The sequence below is a fragment of the Hibiscus syriacus genome, unplaced genomic scaffold (assembly GCF_006381635.1).
Source record: "Hibiscus syriacus cultivar Baekdansim isolate YM2019G1 unplaced genomic scaffold, ASM638163v2 tig00110480_pilon, whole genome shotgun sequence".
Classification (NCBI taxonomy): Eukaryota; Viridiplantae; Streptophyta; class Magnoliopsida; order Malvales; family Malvaceae; genus Hibiscus; species Hibiscus syriacus.
Window position 1 is genome coordinate 413,246 of NW_024062756.1, and position 21,495 is coordinate 434,740.

General features: G+C 32.2%; 2 protein-coding genes across 5 annotated transcripts; one reads left to right on the forward strand and one right to left on the reverse strand.

Annotated features, from left to right (window-relative positions):
* Window positions 1-450: 450 nt before the first annotated feature.
* Window positions 451-21,469, reverse strand: LOC120128454 (auxin-induced protein 22B-like). The gene is made up of 4 exons (XM_039146142.1): window positions 21,453-21,469; window positions 1,323-1,513; window positions 935-1,237; window positions 451-847 (listed from the first exon to the last, which is right to left on the reverse strand). Exons 2-4 carry the CDS (start codon window positions 1,490-1,492, stop codon window positions 772-774), a joined length of 549 nt encoding a protein of 182 aa, XP_039002073.1. The 5' UTR covers window positions 1,493-1,513; window positions 21,453-21,469; the 3' UTR covers window positions 451-771.
* On the forward strand, window positions 20,141-21,468 carry LOC120128453 (auxin-responsive protein IAA14-like). 4 transcript variants are annotated; one of them, XM_039146141.1, is made up of 5 exons: window positions 20,141-20,439; window positions 20,470-20,517; window positions 20,595-20,806; window positions 20,893-21,031; window positions 21,205-21,346. In XM_039146141.1, exons 1-5 carry the CDS (start codon window positions 20,243-20,245, stop codon window positions 21,302-21,304), a joined length of 696 nt encoding a protein of 231 aa, XP_039002072.1. In that variant the 5' UTR covers window positions 20,141-20,242; the 3' UTR covers window positions 21,305-21,346. The 4 variants fall into 4 exon arrangements, with proteins under 4 accessions (XP_039002072.1, XP_039002071.1, XP_039002070.1 ...); XM_039146140.1 differs by having other exon boundaries at window positions 20,141-20,434; window positions 20,465-20,517; XM_039146139.1 differs by having other exon boundaries at window positions 20,141-20,517; window positions 20,896-21,031.
* Window positions 21,470-21,495: the final 26 nt, after the last annotated feature.

Consider the following 21,495-nt stretch of genomic DNA (forward strand, 5'->3'; position numbering starts at 1 on the left):
TAAAAATTAACTTAGAATAAAGGGAAAATTGAAGAAACGAAAAAAAATATAAAATTGATAGATAAATTAAAAAGAGATGAAATTTATTATTAAAAGAGAGGAATTAAAGTTACAAAGCTATGCACATTGATTTAGGAATATATAGTTAAATTTTGATTAAGATTAATATAGAATGAAATAAAAATTAAAAGAAAAAAACCAGAGATTAAATTTTGAAATAATAAAATTATTTAGTAAGACCACAATAGGTTATTTTAGTTTTGATTTTATTGTCCTAATTTTGTAAATCGGTAATAGAGTAAAACTCAAAATCCGAACTTGAAATTTGAAAGAGAAAAAATAATCGAACCTAGTTAAGATCATGTTCTAGCTGTCTCTTGTTATGCAATAAGGAATATGAGAAGAAATGAAAGAGATGATGAAGATCAAAAGCACAATCAAATTCATTTCTGCAGATTCAACGATTACAACCCATACAAGTTTAATCATACAGAGAAAAACATGTGATCTACAAATACAACTTTGTTTCTTTGCGTATTATATTCCATAACCAAAACTTGGGGACATCCACATCCATTTCTGTTTTTTCCTTGCAAAAAATCTCACTCGATTGATTACCTTAATCCCTTCAAAAACATACCCAGTTCACTGAATCTCTTAGATGAACTATATCTATTGAGCAGACTGATCCGACAACCCAAGCTGATGATCAAACATTTCCCTCTCCGTTAGAGCAATAAAATCTTCTGTTTTGTTGTTCATCTGACAGATTCATACACCACAGCCTAATCCTCTAGCTTCTGAACCTTTCATGATTCTTAGTCTCTTACACGATGTTATAAACATTCTGCAAAACCCAGAAAAACCTCGTAAGTTACATGACACGTCCAAAAGAAATATAAACACACATATATATTTATGTAAAGAGACTTACCCCCATGGAACATCTCCGACAAGCATCCAATCACCATCTTTATCTTCATAAGTAGGCGCGTAATCAGATCCTTTGTAGCCTTCTCTTTCGGAGTATTCGCCTATGTTGAACTTGAACATGTTCTCAACCGCCTTCAACAGCTCCGGGTAACCGGAGTAAACTTTGAGGTCAATCTTTCTCAGATACGGCGCTCCATCCATGCTTAGTTTGATATAAATCCCGCCGCCGTCGGACTCGGTTTTCTTCGGCTGATAGTTGTTCTTTCTGTAAGACCGGATCGGCGGCCACCCAACAATCTGTGCTCTGTACACATGTTGTAAGAATCAATTAGTTCTCAATCTAAACATCAAATCAAATAAGAAACAACATCATGGCAAAGGATACTTACTTTGGAGGAGGAGCTGTTTCGTTTTGATCATCGGATTCGTCATTCGGTCGTTTGTTGTTTCCGACTCTGGAAGAAACTGCTTGTTGTTCCTCGTGTGTTCCTGGCAACCCTAATCTTAACTCGGTTGCTTTGAGGTTTAGATCGTTCTCGTAAGCCACTCTGCCTTCCATTCTTCTTCTTCAGAGATAATTGCCAGGTTTCTGAGATTGAAATAAATGGTGAAAGGGAAGTGTTTTTATAGGGTATGTAGTGAAAAAGGAGGGTTTTTTTTTTAATGAATGGATTAAGGAGAAAGACAAGGGAAGTTGTCGGTAGCAGAAGCAGCAAGATTGAGGCAAGGTGGACCTGAGAATGGTGGACAAAGCTGGGACAATCTCAGCCGCCCATATGGAAGATTTTTCAGCCTTCACTGTCCATGGTCAACGTGCCCACTGTCATTTTTGCATTTATAACCACGGCTAAATCATCTGAAAAACCTTTATCGAAAACAATGTAGCTCATTCAGTAAATTTTTTTTTTGTTGATAATTCTGATTTTATTACTTAAATCAATGTTTAGTTATAGCCAATCCACCAATCTATAATGAAAGAATGAAACACTCTATAAAATGATTGGTTAGACAATACCTCAAGTATTATAAAACATTAAATTAGTACTATCAAGTATATTAATGTTAGTTCCCTTAAGACGGATTCCAACAGCGTCTTTAACATCTTTGAGCAAGCAATCGATCGTTCTACTCCGTCCTTAGAATATTCTTTTATTTCTTTCCTGCCACGGAGAATAGATAAAAGCAGTTCAAGAAAATTTCAAAATGGTGGTAATTAGAGACTTCCCTTTTCATAATGAACATGCCTTTGAAACCAATTCTTCCCATGAGAAGGAATTGGTATTCATCCCATTAAGTTTCAAAATTCAATACCATAGTTCCACTGCCAGAACATTACGAAAAGAGATGGTCCCTCGTCTCGTTTGAGTTACTACAATTAACACAAAGATTGTCAGTGTCAATTCTCATTCGAAGAAGTCGGTCTCTAGTAGGCAATTTGTTCAATAAAGCCATCCAAGCTATCAAGCTAAACTTGGGAATATGTAATGGAAACCAAATAAGTTTGTGTCATGGAACATTCTGCCTTTTGAATCGATTTAAATCCCAAATTTTCTTAACATTCGATGAACCGACAGAAATAATTGGAAGGGCTGCAGCCCTTAATTTTAATATTCAGTACAACTTAGAATAAACTACAAATTTAATATTTCAACTATTACTTTTGTTTTATTTTTGTCAATTAATTATTTTTTAATTTATACCTAACTTTTAATTTTAATTTTATTTTAGTCACATACCATTAAAAAATTAAATATGATGTTGATGTGTCATCATAAAATAATAATGTTATCATTGAAAAAAAAATTATCACGTCAACATTATTAATTTTTTAACGGTTGGTGATCAAAATAAAATCAAAACGTAACGTTAGGTATGCTTTTGAATAAGAATAATAGAGTGACCAAAACATAATAAAGTAATAGTTAAAGTACTAAATATAAAATTTATCCTAAAATTTCATTTTCACTATTGTTGAAGTAATAGTTGAAGTACTCGTCCGTATAAAAATAGTATACAAGAGTTTTAGTTTAATAGAATCTATCCCTCTTTAAAAAAGTTAATTTCATCGTATGTTCAAAATATGATTTTTATTTTAAATTAGTTCATCTAAATTATGAGTCTCATTTTAATTTAAATTTCATCTCGAAACTATGACTTTCATTCTAAATTGGTCCCTAAACTTTTTGAATATTCCAATTTCATCCCAATTTATACATATATACTAATCACATCTCTTGTTAATAGAATCGTTATGTCAAGTTATATTATTATATGTTTGAAAAAACAATATTTAGGTTAAATTATGGTTGAAACTAATGATATATTTGGATGAATTTAGCGATGAAATTGGAATATTCAAAAGTTTGAAGACTAATTTAGAAAGAGGTCATAGTTTAGGGATGAAATTAGAATGCTCAAAAGTATAATGACATAATTAAAATGAGATTCATAATTTAGGGATTAATTTAGAAAGGCGGTCATAGTATGGAGATACAATTAACTCTAATACTTCGTGTTAATCTTTTAATTATATGATTTTATATAATACTTTTCTGTGAACGACATTTTATAAATATTTATAATAAATCTATAAAAACTTTCTATAAAATTTAGAAAAGTAGAAGTGTAGAATGATCAAATTTGAAGCTAAGGGCGCCATTCAAAATGATGGAAAAAAGTTTAAGGATACTAGGATTCGTTAAAGATTGTTTAAATAATTATTTTACTTAATTTTTAAAAGTTATAAAACGGTTGTTATAAAACACTAATTAGTATGTTATAATAAAACATGAATCAAGCAATCTCATAGTTAAAAGGATGCTTTTTATTCTTAGAAGTCTCTAATTCGAACACCATACCTATAAATGTGTTTGAACTTTCATTGTCAAATGATTATTTTAGGTACTAAACTTTTAATAGAATAGTCATTAATTTTATTAAAATGCTATAAAATAGACATTAAATTTTATCAAAATGTTAAAAAATAACCATTAAATTTTATCAAATTATTACAAAATGATCATTAAAACTCTTTGAATTATCATAAAATGATCATTAAATTTATTAAACTTTTATAATTTTTATAACATCATAGTGACTTTTGTAATATTTTGATCAATTTAATGATTATTTTATAATTTTTGTAATTTTAGTGACGAAAATGATCATTTTGTATAGTTTAGTGACCTCTAGAGTATTTAATCCTATAATGAATTATAAAAGTTCGATAAATTTAATGACTATTTTATAATATTTTGATAAAATTTAATGATCATCTTATAGCAGTTTGATAAATTTAATAATTTTTATAACAATTCCAAAAAAAATATCATCTTATTATTTAATTCAGATTTCTAAAAACTTTTCTCTTTCACCATTCAATTTTTTCTTTTTTACTTGGTCGGTAGTGGTACTAGTCTTGGTTTAATTGTCGACCGTTGATATTTTTTTTTCTTATATTGTATCTTTGCATTTTATAACTATAACTTTATGGTATGATTTATTCTGCCTTTTATGGCACGCTTTCAGTATTTTTTTATCAGTCATTTGGTTCTTTTCGTTTAATTTTCTCATGATTGGATTTGAAGTTGCCTCGACTGATTAAGAAGACGCTTATTTGGGTACGATTTGTGTTATGAGATAGTTTTTTTCATGACGTTCAACTCTAATTTGCGATTGTTTGTGGTCTTTCAATAGTTTGATTCATGTTATGATTTGTTTGTCAATGTAGTTAGATCTATTCGTATCTATCTTTTGTTCGACTTTTTTGGATGAGTTTTTAACATTTTCCTTGCATGATCATTATATGATCTCAAGTAGCTAGTTTCGTGTGCCAATGATTTAAGAATTCGTCTAAATCATGTATTTTGTTTAAGTTTATGATTATAAACTTTCATTATAGTTCTAAGCATTTCACCTCTTTTTAAATAAAATTTACTACTTCTATTTGTATAAAAATGAAATTTAGTGACTAAAATATTTATTTGAATATTGTTCAGTGATCTGTGATATATTTTATCCAAACAATATAAAGGGTACAGTTCACCCTAACCCGTGCGCATTAAAAGGCTGTTTGCTCATTATTGTTCTTGTTCTCCCATTGCCATACACATCCCATCCGACTTTCCATATTCATGATCGATATTAATAACATTATATCGTGATATGTTCGTAGCCATAATAAACACGACACAATCAAAAAACACCATGATTGAAAGTAACAAGAGTTAAAATCTCAGTAAAAGTGTTAGTTGAATTGTGATGCTTGAGAACCATTCAACTTTCAGAGACAGTGATGCATATCAAATATTAGGCCAAAGTTATAAATTTTTATAATTTTGCACGGCACTGAAACATGATTTTATAAATCGATGTATAGTTTTATGTTTAAAGATATGAACTTTTAAGGAATTATATTTAAAATATGTAATATATAAAGCTAAATCATTAATAAAAATATAAAAACATCTAAATTATATATAAATTTAACTTTCTTAAAAAGGTATTATCGTACTTAACACTCTTCGATTTATTCTTACATAATTATGTTAAGGAAATGAAGAAGGGTGCGTGTCTGGTTGTAAGATTGTAAACGTGCATAGACGGTGATCGGAATTTATTGTAGAAAGTATTGAAATCAATGTTTGTGGACATCCATTATATACGTGTACAGATGGTGACTGGAATTTTTGCACAAAGTATTGGGATCCATCTTTGTGGATATAAATGCACGTTTCATTTATAAGATTATTCGTTACTATCTAATTTTTTTAATTTAAATTAGAAAAAAAATGTTGAAAAAATAGATAAATGAATACTGTAAAAAAATTAAAGTGAGGTACATGTTATAATAATCCGTAAATTTATCGATAATTGCTGATGATTTTACTTTATTTTCTTTTGATCAGTTTTGAGATCAAAATGTAAGAAACTTAAAATATAGGAATTAAAATAAAAAAAATTAAATTATTATTTTTAGATGAAACAATGAGTTTAAATTATACAAATTCAATTTGGTTGTAAAGAAGGTTTGGAATTAATATATTAAATTTGGGCACACAGCCAAAATCAAACAAAAGAACAACAACATATGATGCAAAACGTGTGCAATTATACAATAGCTTCTTTAATCAAACACGGAACACTTTGATTACATAGGTATCTATTCTTGTTGTCACATACACAACACTTTGCCCCCACCCCCAATTTACAGCTTATCAACTTTTGTTCTAGCCCGTCGGTGCTGCGTTGCCCTGTGCACATTCCTCCTTAATACTTATGTTGTTGTTGTTTTTTTTTTTTTTTGGATAAGTAGAATTTTATTATCCAAGAAGGAAGTACAACAACAAAAGTATCATATGGGAGTATAAACGCTATTTACAACAACAAAAAATGTTAATCTATACCCCAGTAATTACAAAGGTTAATATTAGCTCTATCAATTCTATTAAGATTATTGTCACTAAGTTTGATTCGGACAAAGTCTTTAATAACCCTTAGAACTTGATCAGTCGATCTCGACTCTCCTCTGAAAATTATTCTGTTCCTTTCTCCCAAACTGAATAGATAAAAGTAGTCCATGCTAATTGATGGTTACACGATAATTGATTGATTGATGGTAAGATTCTTTATTTCTATAAGGATAAAAAGGAGAAAATGAGTGAATAATGATTATATATCTCTCTTGGTCTTGATCGAAAAATTTCATAATGACTCTTAGTATGATGTCAGAAGTAGAGTCATAGATGATATTAAAAAATCGTAACTTTTTGAAAGATGTCAAGCATTCGAAGTCTTATTTTCGAAGATATTTTTTCGATGCTTCTATTGTGGAGGAGCACTTTTGAAGTTTCTATTGTAGAAGAATTGATCTTGCAAAAAAGATTTAAAAGAAATATAATATTCATAATTATTAATCTTTTAGTATTCATAATTTTTGTAGAATAAATGAGTATGTAAATTTTAACGATGCGTCATTATCTCACACTTGACCCTTATTAAGAAACTCCATTTTTGTTCTAAAATTGGTGTTTTCACTTTATAGCTGAAAACAAAGGAAACAAAAGGCAGACATTTTTTAATTAAATATGTACCGACATTGGACAAGCTGGTTCGGTTTTAAAGCTAATTTGGAGCAAGAAAAGCGAGTTTCCGAGCTGTAGAATTGAGAAATACGAGTTGGCTGAGAACCAGTGGTCCCCAAACAAGGCCAAGATGCCTAACTGAATGAACCCTTACGCCCTTGTGAAGTGTTGAAAGTATTAAAATGGTTTTCAAGTTTGGTAACCAACTTTGAAAAAATGGTTTTCAAAGTTTGGTAAATGTTTCTTTGAAAAATAGTTTTTCAAAGTTTATGGTAGATGTTTGTTGAAAAATGATAATGGGATAATCACAATTAATCCCTAGGTTTTAGGATATTTACAAGATTAAGTCCTTAAGTTTCAACTATAAATACCCTAGCTCATTTAGCTTCTAAACAATCCCAAAAATCATTTCTTTCTCCCAATACTAGAGAGTTTTCTTGTGAGTAGTGAGTGTTTTGTAAACACCTGTAAATTTTCTCTCTTAGTAAAAGATCTACAGCAGTCCGGAGACGTAAGCACAATTGGCTGAACTCCGTTATCAATTTCGGGTATTATTTTTCCGCTTTTATTTCGTATTCTCACTAATCTGACTATAGGGAAATTACTTGTACTTGGTTTATTTCCCAACAATTGGTATTAGAGCTTTTAGCTTATGAATTTTGTCAATTTTTTGCGAGGTTACTATTCGGGTTACTATTCACGTAAATAGTGAATTTCGTGAATAGTGAAATTCGGTCGGCGATACGAGTTTGTCGACGGAGGTGTTCTAATACACGGCGGTTCGCAAAAATTGTCAAAAACGATCCAAACGAAGCCAGATTCGAGTGGGAGCGATGGCTGCAGACGAATGGAAGGTGAAAATTGAAAAGTTCGATGGTGCGGACTTTGGATTTTGGAAGATGCAAATTGAAGATTTTCTATACCAGAAAAATCTATATCAACCTTTCTCAGGAAAACAACCAGAGGGCATGAAGACTGGGCTCTTCTCGACAGACAAGCCCTCGGAGTTATCCGACTGACGTTATCCCGCAATGTTGCTTTCAACATAGCAAAGGAAAAGACCACGACGGGTCTTATGACGGCTCTCTCCAGTATGTATGAGAAGCCATCGGCCTCAAACAAAGTTCATTTGATGAGGCGATTATTCAATTTGCGGATGACGGAAGGGGCATCGGTGACATAACACCTAAATGAACTCAACACAATCACAACCCAGTTGAGTTCAGTGGAAATTGAATTTGATGATGAAGTTCGAGCTTTAATTCTCTTATCATCTTTACCAGACAGTTGGAATGCTACTGTTACAACAGTCAACAGTTCGTCGGGAAACAGCAAATTAAAATTCGACGATGTTCGGGATCTGGTACTGAGCGAAGAAATTCGACGGAGAGAATCGGGTGAAGCATCAACCTCCTCAGCCTTGCACACGGAGTCCAGAGGGAGAACTTCAGAAAGAAATTCAAATCGTGGCAGATCGAAATCTAGAAGGGGAAAATCAAGAACATGAAATAAAGATTTTACCTGTTATAATTGCGGCAAGAAGGGCCACTTCAAAAGAGATTGTCGAGCACCGAAGAAAAATATCGGCGCACAAGAATCTGCCAACATGACGGAGGAGACAGGTGATGCCATGATTTTAAGCGTCAACAGTCCGATTGAATCATGGATTTTGGATTCAGGGGCATCTTTCCACTCCACGCCATGCCAAGAAATCATGGAGAACTATGTCAGTGGTGATTTTGGGAAGGTTCATCTTGTTGATGATGAAACCTTGAAGATCGTCGGAAAATGAGACATCCGACTAAAGCTGCCAAACCAGACCACCTGGAAGCTGATAGGAGTGAGACATATTCCTGGTCTCAAAAGAAATTTGATTTATGTAGGACAGCTTGATGGAGAAGGATACAGTACAACCTTTTCAGGTTGTGAATGGAAGATTACCAAAGGAGCACTCGTCATTGCTTGTGGTAAGAAGACCGGTACTCTCTATGTAACCTCAAATTTAGAGAATATCATTGCAGTAGCAGATGCTGATGGAAAATCAAACCTATGGCACCAAAGGCTTGGCAATATGAGCGAGAAAGGGATGAAGACACTTTTGTCAAAGGGGAAGCTGTCGGATCTAAAGAATATAGATGTCGGACTATGCGAGGATTGCATCTTTGGCAAACAAAAAAAAGTCAGCTTTGCAAAGATTGGTAAGACACCTAAGGCTGAAAAGTTAGAGTTAGTTCATACTGATGTATAGGGATCATCTCCAGTTCCATCTCTTGCAGGCTCATTATATTATGTCACCTTCATCGATGATTCTACAAGGAATGTGTGGGTTTATTTTCTGGAAAAAAAATCAGAAGTCTTTGATACCTTCAGAAAATGGAAGGCCATGGTGGAAAATGAGACTGGTATGAAAGTCAAGCGGTTGAGGTCTGACAATGGAGGAGAGTACAGAAATAGGAGATTCATAGATTTTTGCGCAAACAATGGGATCAAGATGGAGACAACAGTTCCCATGACACCGCAGCAGAATGGCGTAGCAAAACGTATGAACAGAACTCTGAATGAACGTGCCAGAAGCATGAGGATACATGTTGGATTGCCCAAATTTCTATGGGCTGAAGCTATCAACACTGCAGCTTACTTGATCAACCGTGGGCCCTCAGTTCCTTTGGATGGCAGAATACCAGAGGAAGTTTGGAGCAAGAAAGAAATAAACCTTTCACACTTAAGAGTGTTTGGTTGTATTTCTTATGTACACATAGACTCTGCTGAAAGAAGTAAACTTGATGCTAAGTCCAACAAATGTGCCTTTGTTGGTTACGGCGGTGATGAGTTTGGTTACCGGTTTTGGGATTATGAAAATCGGAAGATCATTAGAAGCAGAGATGTCATTTTCAATGAGAATGTGATGTACAAAGACAGGTCAACTGTAGAATCAAGCAGCTCCAATACCAAAGCTGAAACAAAGGAATTTGCTGAGTTTGAGGAGATTTCTGGAAATGATGTTCAGATCAGTCCTGAAGTAGTTCAAGAAGAACCAGGCACACCGGAACTAAGACGCTCCTCCATAATTCCTAAACCAACCCAACGGTATTCTCCTTCTTTGCACTACTTGTTGCTGACTGACAATGGTGAACCAGAGTGCTATGATGAAGCAATGCAAGTGGAGGATTCAGTCAAGTAGGAGTCTTCCATGAAAGATGATATGGACTCGCTTTTGTCAAATCAGACGTGGGAATTAGCTGAATTACCACCAGGCAAAAAAGCGCTTCACAACAAGTGGATTTACAGGATCAAAGAAGAGCACGATGGGAGCAAACGCTACAAAGCGAGATTGGTTGTCAAAGGTTTTCAGCAAAAAGAAGGTATTGACTACAATGAAATTTTCTCTCCAGTCGTGAAACTGTCTACAATCAGACTGGTGTTGAAAATTGTAGCTGCAGAGAATTTACATCTTGAGCAGTTAGATGTAAAGACAGCTTTCCTTCATGGTGATTTGGAGGAAGAAATCTATATGAGGCAGCCAGAAGGCTTCATAGAGGCAGACAAGAAAAACCTCGTATGCAGGTTGAAAAAGAGCTTGTATGGTTTAAAACAAGCTCCTAGACAGTGGTACAAGAAGTTCGATAGTTTCATGAGTAGCAATGGTTTTACCAGATGCCAAGCAGATCATTGTTGCTATATCAAGAGGTTCGACAATAGCTTCATTATTTTATTGTTGTACGTTGATGACATGCTCGTTGCAGGCTCAAACATGCAAGAGATTATAAACTTGAAGTAAAAATTGTCAAAGCAGTTTGCTATGAAAGATCTGGGCGCTGCAAAGCAGATTCTTGGGATGAGGATCAAGAGAGACACAAAGTCAGGACTTTGATATTATCACAGGCTGAGTACATCAACAAAGTACTCTCCAGGTTCAACATGCAAGATGCTAAACCAGTAAGTACACCTTTAGGTGTTCATTTCAGACTCTCCAAAGAACAGTCACCAAAGACGGAGGAAGAACGTGCACACATGGTGAAGGTGTCGTACGCCTCAGCGATTAGAAGTCTGATGTATGTCATGGTTTGTACCAGACCAGATATTGCTCAAGCAGTGGGAGCTGTTAGCAGGTACATGAATAATCCGGGCAAGGTACACTGGGAAGCAGTCAAATGGATCCTCAAATATCTGTGGGGTACCACAAACAAAGCACTTTGTTTAAAAGGTGGAGATACGATACTGACAGGCTATGTAGATGCTGACTTAGCCGGAAATGTTAATATCAGAAGGAGCACTACAGGGTATGTCTATACTCTAGGAGGAACCGCAGTGAGTTGGGTTTCTCAACTACAGAAGATAGTTGCTCTCTCCACAACTGAAGCAGAATATGTCGCTGTTACGGAAGCTAGCAAGGAGATGGTTTGGCTCCAAAGTTTCTTGGAAGAGTTAGGCAAGAAACAAGAAAACAATGTCTTGTATTGCGACAGTCAAAGTGCTATACATATAGCAAAGAATCCGTCTTTTCATTCCAGGACAAAGCACATACAATTGCGATATCATTTTATCCGGTCTCTTCTGGAAGAAGAGATTTTGAAACTTGAAAAGATCAGTGGAGCTCAAAATCCGGCAGATATGTTGACAAAGACGGTGACTACAGACAAACTGAAGTTGTGTTCAACTTTAGTTGGCATGCTAGAGTAACAAGACTAGAAAAGCAGTTGCATTGATCGAGGTGTGAAGACAGATTAAAATCAGTCTTCAAGTGGGAGATTGTTGAAAGTATTAAAATGGTTTTCAAGTTTGGTAACCAACTTTGAAAAAATGGTTTTCAAAGTTTGGTAAATGTTTATTTGAAAATGGTTTTCAAAGTTTGGTAAATGTTTCTTTGAAAAATAGTTTTTCAAAGTTATGGTAGATGTTTGTTGAAAAATGATAATGGGATAATCACAATTAATCCTTAGGTTTTAGGGTATTTACAAGATTAAGTCCTTAAGTTTCAACTATAAATACCCTAGCTCATTTAGCTTCTAAACAATCCCAAAAATCATTTTTTCTCCCAATACTAGAGAGTTTTCTTGTGAGTAGTGAGTGTTTTGTAAACACCTGTAAATTTTCTCTCTTAGTAAAAGATCTGCAGCAGTCCGGAGACGTAAGCACAATTGGCTGAACTCCGTTATCAATTTCGGGTATTATTTTTCCGCTTTTATTTTGCATTCTCACTAATCTGGTTATAGAAATTACTTGTACTTGGTTTATTTCCCAACATGAAGGGCACTGAAGGGGTACACATGATTAGGGTGGAGGTGCTGGTACCAAATGGCAACTTCCATTTGCGTTCAAATGCGTGGGGAATCGCTTTGCTGGCATTCAAGCCAATCAAGGGTCCACCAATGCTATGATATCTTTCAATTATACATAAGATTTGGTACATTCGCCATAACTTTTTTAACCTTATAAACGGAGTTAAAAATAGTAAATTATGTCAAAAATATAAAATTTTCGAAAGTACTGTATTTTCGACATCCTTCCGATTTATTTCTGTTTATATTAATTAAAGTTTATGTATAAATTTGATATGTATCCCTATATATATATTGTTCATTATAATCTAGGACTGAAGAGCACTTGTGCACGCATGGAGATTGAGTTTTCATAAGGTACATTTGAAAAATGATGATATTAATTAAGGTTGTAAAATGCTAAAATCTTCGTTAATATAATTTTTGGGGGACCAATGATGATCTAAAAATTAAAAAGGAATTTAAAATCTTAATATTTTATTCCAAAAAAAATTTGAGTGTACAACTTTTTTATTTTTTCTATTTTCATTACTAAATTAAACTAAATTTAATTTTTTCTCAAAATAATGAGTGTGTAATTGCTCCCTTAGGGAGTCACATACATCCCCCGTGATGGGAACTGTTGCTTGCTAAATTGCTTTTAATTTGGTTTCTGTTTTAATGAAAATAATTGAAGTCATTTACTAATTACCCTTTAATTTAATAGAATGAGATATTAAAATTATTAAATTAGATTAGAAATTTAAAATTTAATATTATAAATGAAATAAATTATATTAATAAGATCGTTATTATAATAAATCTTCATAGTATTTAATTTAAAGTAATCAATAACTCCAATTAATACCTATAAACAGATCCATCCTACACTTGAAGTTTGAGCCTTTAGAAATTGAACCAAAAGAAGCAATAGTTGGGTCAAATTCATTGGCGGTACAAGTGGACCCGATTGGTCGGATATTCAAACCACAGTGAAGACGAGAACCAGCCAGGAAATTTGACTTTCCAATGGTGACTGAACTGACAAAATAATAGCATGCTGCAGCAAGGAACCAGGAAGAAGATCATCATCGGAATGTAAACGTGTGGTGATCTGATGTAGCTCGATTGGTCAAGTGGGGTTGTCATTTTCACAGTGTCCCCGCACAAGATAGGGCTACAACCCTACAACCGTAGGATAGGGGTCCCCTATTCTGATTCAGGGATCGATTCTTTGTTTGGGCTGACCGTCAACTTCGGGTCTTCGACTGAACATTTTATTGAGAAATAATTGGGCTATTAAAACTTAGTGGCCAATGGACCTTATAAAAGCCTTATAATTAGTATAGTTCAAATCGAATTGGATTTTTGACCTATCTAAGTATTATACTCTTTTACTCGTTAGTCGATTTGATTTGAATTTCAATTCTGTAGTGGAAACTCAATGGTAATAGGTGTCAAAACTACTCCCATGCGGGAATATTTATCAACCCTGCAGAGTGGCAGCCAGCCAGGAGCTAGCTAGCTGAAACACCACGGCATTTATCAGTGACAGAAACAAATTCAAAGTGACTATGAGCCGATAAGATCTGTAAACTACCAATAAACATGTATAAATTAATGTAGACAGTGACTGCAATTTTTAAAGGGAAGGAGCAACGTCGAGTGGTGAAACCAGCACAGCATGCAGATGAGGCTCGAGAGTGTCTAAATGCAGATGGACCCCTCGATTATGGCTTTCCAACGATCGAACACCACTGGTGTAAAGCAACGACGATCCCTTCTGCTGCCTGCGCACGTCTTTAAGAGAGATTGGTTGTATTTCTTGCTTTATTTCAAAGATTCATGCCGTTTTCATGGGTTCCATCCATTGAAAGGCACGCCCCCTGATCAATAATGGATTTTTTTTAATAGTATGTGGTGATTACAATATAGTATATGTTCAGAATCTTTCATAGTTATTAACCGTACATATTGTAAATGTAGTTGTTCGAACTCAAAACTTTAAGAAAAAATAGCATTTCGTTTAATCATTAAGACTACTCAATGGATTCAACAATAATGAATGTTTTTATTTTTATTATTAAATAGATAACTTTTGATCAACAACTTGGATTTGAATTGCATTCACGTACACGTTATCGCAGTTAGAAATGCAAACTTTAACCTTGTATTAATACTGTTATTTAAGTCGAAAAAGTTGATTAAGTTTGATATGAGGTTAAAATCCATCATTGCGTATTTGTTTAGATATTCAATTTAATTCATATTTGTTTTTAATCACTTTAATTTTTAATATTGTATTTCTTTTTTTTTTGTTAAAATGATCTTTTCGGAGATAAAATCGTTAGTTGAGAATAATCTTTATGCTCTTAAATTAAACTTTATTCCACATTTTATTGATTTAAATAATTCTTAACCCTTTATTAATTGTAAATTTAAACAAGTATTTTTAACCCATAATTTTGAGATTTTTGCTGCGTATAATATTTTATTAATAATATGATGATCTAAGTTATGAGTATCGTTGAAAACCTTTCTAATCCTATATAAAATAAAAGGGTACAATACACTCAGATAAAAACTACAATAATCGAAACAACTTACACCTGGAGAAAAGTTTACTCTAATAAACAAACATACAAATGAAGCAGAATAAAGGATAAATCACATTACGCCTCCTCTAACCAAACAGACTACCTCAAAGCTGAGACCAAGCTAGTCAAAAACTAAATTATTTTACTTTACCTTCTCCACTAAATTCATTTTTTTCTAGCTAACTAGGGCCTTGGATTATCATCCAATAAAATAATAATAAATAGAAACTGGGACCCCTTCAACTATAATTGATCTAATGAAATAAAATATTAGATTATTTAAATAAGATCATAATTAAATTTTTTTTATTGTCCTCTAGTTTTTTCAGGGTTTTGTCATGATTAATTCACACTAACTCGTGTTGTATATTTAATTTTGATGAGTGAATCTCCCAACGGAAATCTTCTGCATACACAAGGCATCGGTCAATATTCAAATTTAACGTTGTATATGGAATGTTTTTTTAATAGTCCGCGATTGATTATAATGTAGTATATGCTCAAAAATTTTCTTGATCATTAACGATACATATCCTGCAAACGCAACTGTTTAAATCCAAAATCTTTAAAGAGAATGACATTATATTTTATCACTGAAATCGTTTGATAGACTTTTTTGTAAATGGAATAAATTAAATTAAAAAATCATTTGGTAATAAATTTATGTAGTGCTAATATATATTAATCTATTAATAAATTAAATATAAATAATTATATTAAATTTTTTAACGTAATCTCCTTAAAAGAAAAAGAAAAGCTTGATGATCCCTTGTGTCACCCACTAAACTGATATGATATCCTCTTTGGTTTCAATGAAATAATAAAAAGTACTTAGAGCGGCGCGATAGTATATATTATGTCTTCTGTAATTTTACTCCCTGATTATGATCCCTTAATTTGAGTCAATGACATGCATATTAGGACATAAAATCATTGAGCAAATGCTACTAAAGAAGGGAAATAGATATAGTGTAATAACTTTTTTATATTAAGCCTTTCAATTATAAATCGTTGTATTTTATTATAAAATTATTGATTTACTTTTATGATTTTAATATAGTTTATTTTAACCTATATACTTCTTAAATGGGTAAACTACACCCATGACCACTTAATTATGGATAATTTTAATTTGACCATTGATTTTTCAATTTTATCAATCAGATCACTTAAGTATTTAAATGATGTCAATCAAACTATCTATCATTAACATTTCACGGAGGAGTTAACAAGATAGTTAAAAAATTGATATAATTATACATGTGATCCTCATTACTTACACAGTCGATCAACTTGGTCTTAATTTTAATTTAACTCAATAAATTTGGTCAACATTTGATTGAATGATTAAATTTATTGAATTACATTAAAATTAGGACCAATTTGGTAGAATGTGTAAGCAATGAGGATTAAATGTATAATTATATCAATTCTGTTAACTATCATGTCAGCTCCTTCGTCAAATGTTAACGACAAATGGCTTCATTGACATCATTTAAATACTTAAATGATATTTTTAATAAAATTAAAAAATCAATGGTCATATTAGAATCTCTCATATTTAAGTGATCATGAATGTAGTTTATCCTTTTAGGTTTTGAGATTTTAATCGTAATTTAAAATTTTTAGAGATAATATGACTAAATTACAAAAACTTAAAATGATCAAATTAAAGATTAAGAATTAAATCAACAACTTTCACATAATATAAAGATCAACATTATTATGTGACTTAAACTTTACGACTATTGTTTAGTGATGATCGAAATTTCAAATTTTAAAAAGTGTATAAACTAAAAACGACTAAACAAAATTACAATGACTAAATCCCAACTCACACATTGTATCGAGACTAATAGAAGAATTTGAATTTTTAAAACTGATAACACCTTTATTTATTATAGTAAATTGCACATTTAGTACTTTAACTATCATTTTTATTCAGTTTTGGTCACCAAATTATTATTTTTTAAATCATACCTAACGTTATGTTTTGATTTCATTTTGGTCACCCGCTGTTAAAAAATTAACAGAACTAGTGACGTGGCATTTTAAAAAAAATAATGATGCATGACATTACCTTATGGTGACACGTCAGCATCACAATTAATTTTTTAACTGTAGGAGACTAAATTAAAACCAAAACGTAACGTTACATATAATTTTTAAATAAAAAATAGTTGGGTGACCAAAACAAAATAAAAGTGATAGTTGAAGTACTAAACGTGTAGCTTACCCTATTTATTATAATTGATTGGGATAATATTTGTATAATGTACTTTTAATCATAGCTTAATTATCAAATTGAATGTGGATTTAATCATGGATTAGTGCAAAACCGTGTTAGGCGAGAAATAATGAATAGAAATGGCAGGCTGGTGAGGATATATTCAAAGGAAAGAGTGGCTTAGGGCAGCCCCCTACCATGGCAAGTAGTGTCTCACCCTCCACCAACATTTGGAATAATATTATTGTGGGGGAGATTCTTCTATATTGCATTTTGTAGGACCAAAAATTAATATACTTATCAACATGCTTCGGTTGGTAGGAGGTGTAGGAAAGATAGGGAAGAAAAAAATAATGAAAATTGCGTTATTTATTAATGATCGAGGTTTTACAATCTTACAATCTAAATCTTAATTCAATCGATATCTTTAAAGATTATAAGGTTAAATGGGTTTAAACATGATTATTTCTCGTACTTTTTGTTGATGACGTTAAATAAATGATGATATGATGCTCTAAAATAGATCACATCATCATCTAAAAAAGTAATGAAAATAAGCTCCAACCTTTATTTTTCCTGATTTAACTACATTTTAAGACCATGTTAATTTCAAAGTTAAACAATTGAGCCCCTTTTATAATCTCATCCTAATTCTGTTCTGATTATTGAGGAAATCTATTTATTGATTATATGATAGATGACATATCCAATAACTTTTTCTCAAATAAATCAAAGTATTCCCCCTCGACACATTTAAACATAATTAAAATATGATTAGTACAATGTACTTAATAAAATAAATATATCATTTCTATATTTAAAATTTTGGTGCACTTAATAATTGTATGTGAAGATGATATGACAGAGGTAGGTTAGAAAGAAACTATGGAAATGGGGTTTGGGAGGATATTGACAAGGCAAGGGCACAACTAGGGTTAGGGTTGTTTCCATCTCCAAGGGATGTGACATGTCTCTAAGTCACCACCATTGCCTTCAAGAATGAGTGATGTTGACACTAAATTGATAGGCCAATTTGGTTACACAATATCGTGCATTTGCCACCCTTTTCTCTTGTTTGGATTTAAAGTTAGAGTCAAATTTGAATAACTAAAAAATTAAAATAATAGTATTTTGATCTTTAGTTAGTTAATTTGTTTGTTTTATAATTTAGTCATTGATTTTATTATTTTTTCAATTTTCCTCTCCACTTAAGTTTATCTTTTTGACAAAATTTGAACACATGTTTATCAATCACGTTAGAATATCTATTTAGCTTCGATTCTTATTTTGGACAACAAATCTCATGTATTTATAATTTAGTCTCTCAACTTTGTATCTTATTTAATTTGATCATCCGGTTGTAAAACTTTGTTTATTCTTTATTCTCATCAATTCATTGACTCATTTATACTCCAATTAATATTTTCCCTAAAAATTACTTCTTTAAAATATCATTAAATATATATAATTTTAGAAGGTATTTAATTTATTAAATGACATTATAAATCTTACACATTTTAAAAAGAAAATGATATATATATATATATATATATATATATATGTATAAAAGTATATGGCTAGAGAGAGTATTTTAAATTAGAATCAATCAATATTATAATATTATAAATAATTGTATTTAAATTTAAACAAAAACTGAAAAAAAATATTCGATTAAATCAAACTCAAATATTATAAACTTGATTCTACTAATAAATATCTAATAGAAAATAAATAATAAAATGATATTTATAAACTCGACTAATATAACTACTTTTACTTGATCAAACATTGACATCTGGATAAAATAATTTTGTCAAAAATAACTAAAAAAACTGTATTTTGCTTTTATTAAAAAAAACAAGTTTTTGCACCTATATGTCATTAATTGTCATCCTGTAGGAGGGCAAGTGGCCAAGCGTCAAATCAAGAAAGTTGTCTTTTAGCTGTAACTGATCCAAAATTTGATTTTTCTTTGGCCTTTCTCGGTTGTTTTGATGAGTAATTCATGATAGTAGTATTTAATAAAAGAATAAACATATGCTTAGTATCTCAATTATTATTTTTGTTTCATTTTGGTCACTTTAACTTTTTTGTATTTTAAAATCATACCTTATGTTACGTTTTAGTTTCATTTTGGTCACTCACCATTAAAAAAGTTAGATATGATTTTGAAAAATACCATGTCATGAGTTATGTTAATTTTTTAATGGCGAGTGACCAAAATGAAATTAAAATGTAACGTTAGATATGATTTTACAAAAAATAATAATTAGATGACCATAATAAAATAAAAATGATAGTTAGGGTACTAAACATGTAGCTTACCCTTAATAAAATTGAGTGTCTCATTGCATGGGATGAATTATTGATTCATGTGGGATTCTACATATATGGAAGGTTCTCTCATAATTTATACAATATATCATAATTAATTAAATTGGGTCTTTCATAATTATATGCTTTTCCCAGCAAACTTCAGAGAAAAAGAAGAAGAAAAAATCTTCTTAAATGCACGTGATTAGTTAAACTTTTGTGACTTCTCATTATACCTACAAGATGATAGTGTTCAATTTGAAAAGAGTTATCAAAATAATTAGTGGGTACATGACCGTTCTTTCATAGATTAAGTCTACTATTAAGTTTATTTAAACGTAATTAATCATAAATAATTATATAATCGTTTGATAGAGTGTTTGAATTCTTAATTTAAGAGATCTGAAATCAAATCTTAATAACATAAAAAATCGAAAAATTAAAATAAATTATGATCGAACTGATATTTAAAATATATACGAAGAGAATCCACAAGATGAAACCCTAGAACTCAAAGATTATGTCTATGTTGCATAACAAAGCAACCTAATACGTGGCTATAATCTTGATCCAATGATTGAAAAAAAAAGGGGGTAAGTAATTAATTCCACAAGGAATGTACTACTTTGGTTAAGGATCTAACGTCCCACCTCCCTCCACGTGTTGAAAAACCATGGATGATGATGATGATGTGACATACACATGCATCCATACAAACTTCTCCCCCACAGCCTTTTATATCATTGAGGGTTTCTCTTTTTTCTTACCTCTCTCTCTATTTCTTTAACAAACATACGAATAAGCTGAAGATAGTCACAAAAAATCGCCAACATGCAAGGAACCGAGCGTGGTTTGAACTACAAAGAGACCGAGCTGTGTCTAGGGTTGCCCGGTGGTGGTGGAGGAGGAGGATCCGCCGCAGCTTGTGGTGGTGAAAATGAAGTGGAAAGTTCTCAAAAGACCACAGGGAAAAGAGGGTTCTCCGAGACTGTTGATTTGAAGCTTAATCTTCAATCCAAGGAAGCTGGCATGGATCTGAACCACAACCTAGGGAATGGTTCAGAAGAAACTTCATGCACCAAAGATCCTGCAAAACCACCAGCCAAGTATGTCCAAAAAATAAAAACTACCCACACTTTCTTACATTATCATGTGTTGTTTATATCGTGGTTGGATTTTCTAGGGCACAAGTATTGGGTTGGCCACCAGTTCGATCTTATCGGAAGAACATTATGGCTAACCAGAAGAACAACAGCGAGGAATGTGAGAAAGCTGCCCTTGTCAAGGTTAGCATGGATGGTGCACCATATTTGCGTAAGGTGGATCTGAAGTTGTACAACAGCTACCAAAATTTATGTGATGCCTTGGCCAAGATGTTCAGTTCCTTCACTATGGGTAACTTTACATACATTTGATAACGATAACTATATTTTTCACGTCATGTGTCATTATCTGATTCATTGACGAATTATTTTTTTTAGAAGCGAATTATGGATCTCAAAGTATGATAGACTTTATGCACGATAGCAAGTTGATGGATCTTCTCAACAGTTCTGATTATGTGCCAACCTATGAAGATAAGGATGGCGACTGGATGCTCGTGGGCGATGTCCCATGGGAGTATGTTTTTATACATATACTATATATATATCAGACATAAAAGTACTGTTCCTAGTTATGTGCCTCCATGTTCATGCATGTACTCCTCCTAGCAGTTCACCTCAACTTGGGCCCAATATGTATGTGTACCTATGTTAAGTTGTTGATTAAGGTTTAAACTTTTTTTTTTGCAGGATGTTTGTTGATTCGTGCAAGCGTTTGCGTATAATGAAGGGATCGGAAGCAATCGGGCTTGGTATTGGATCGATGGAGAAATGCAAGAGCAGAGCCTAAAGCAGTAAAGATCCTGGAATTAGAGTAACTGGTCTAGATGGTGTATGTGTATTTTATTTGATATTTTTCATATATGTTTTGGTAATATATAGATATGCAAATATATTTGGGACATTTGTGTAATGAACAAGAAGAAGTAATGAACTTGAACTCCATTGTCTGCCTTTTGTTTACTGCTAATGGAGGGAGAA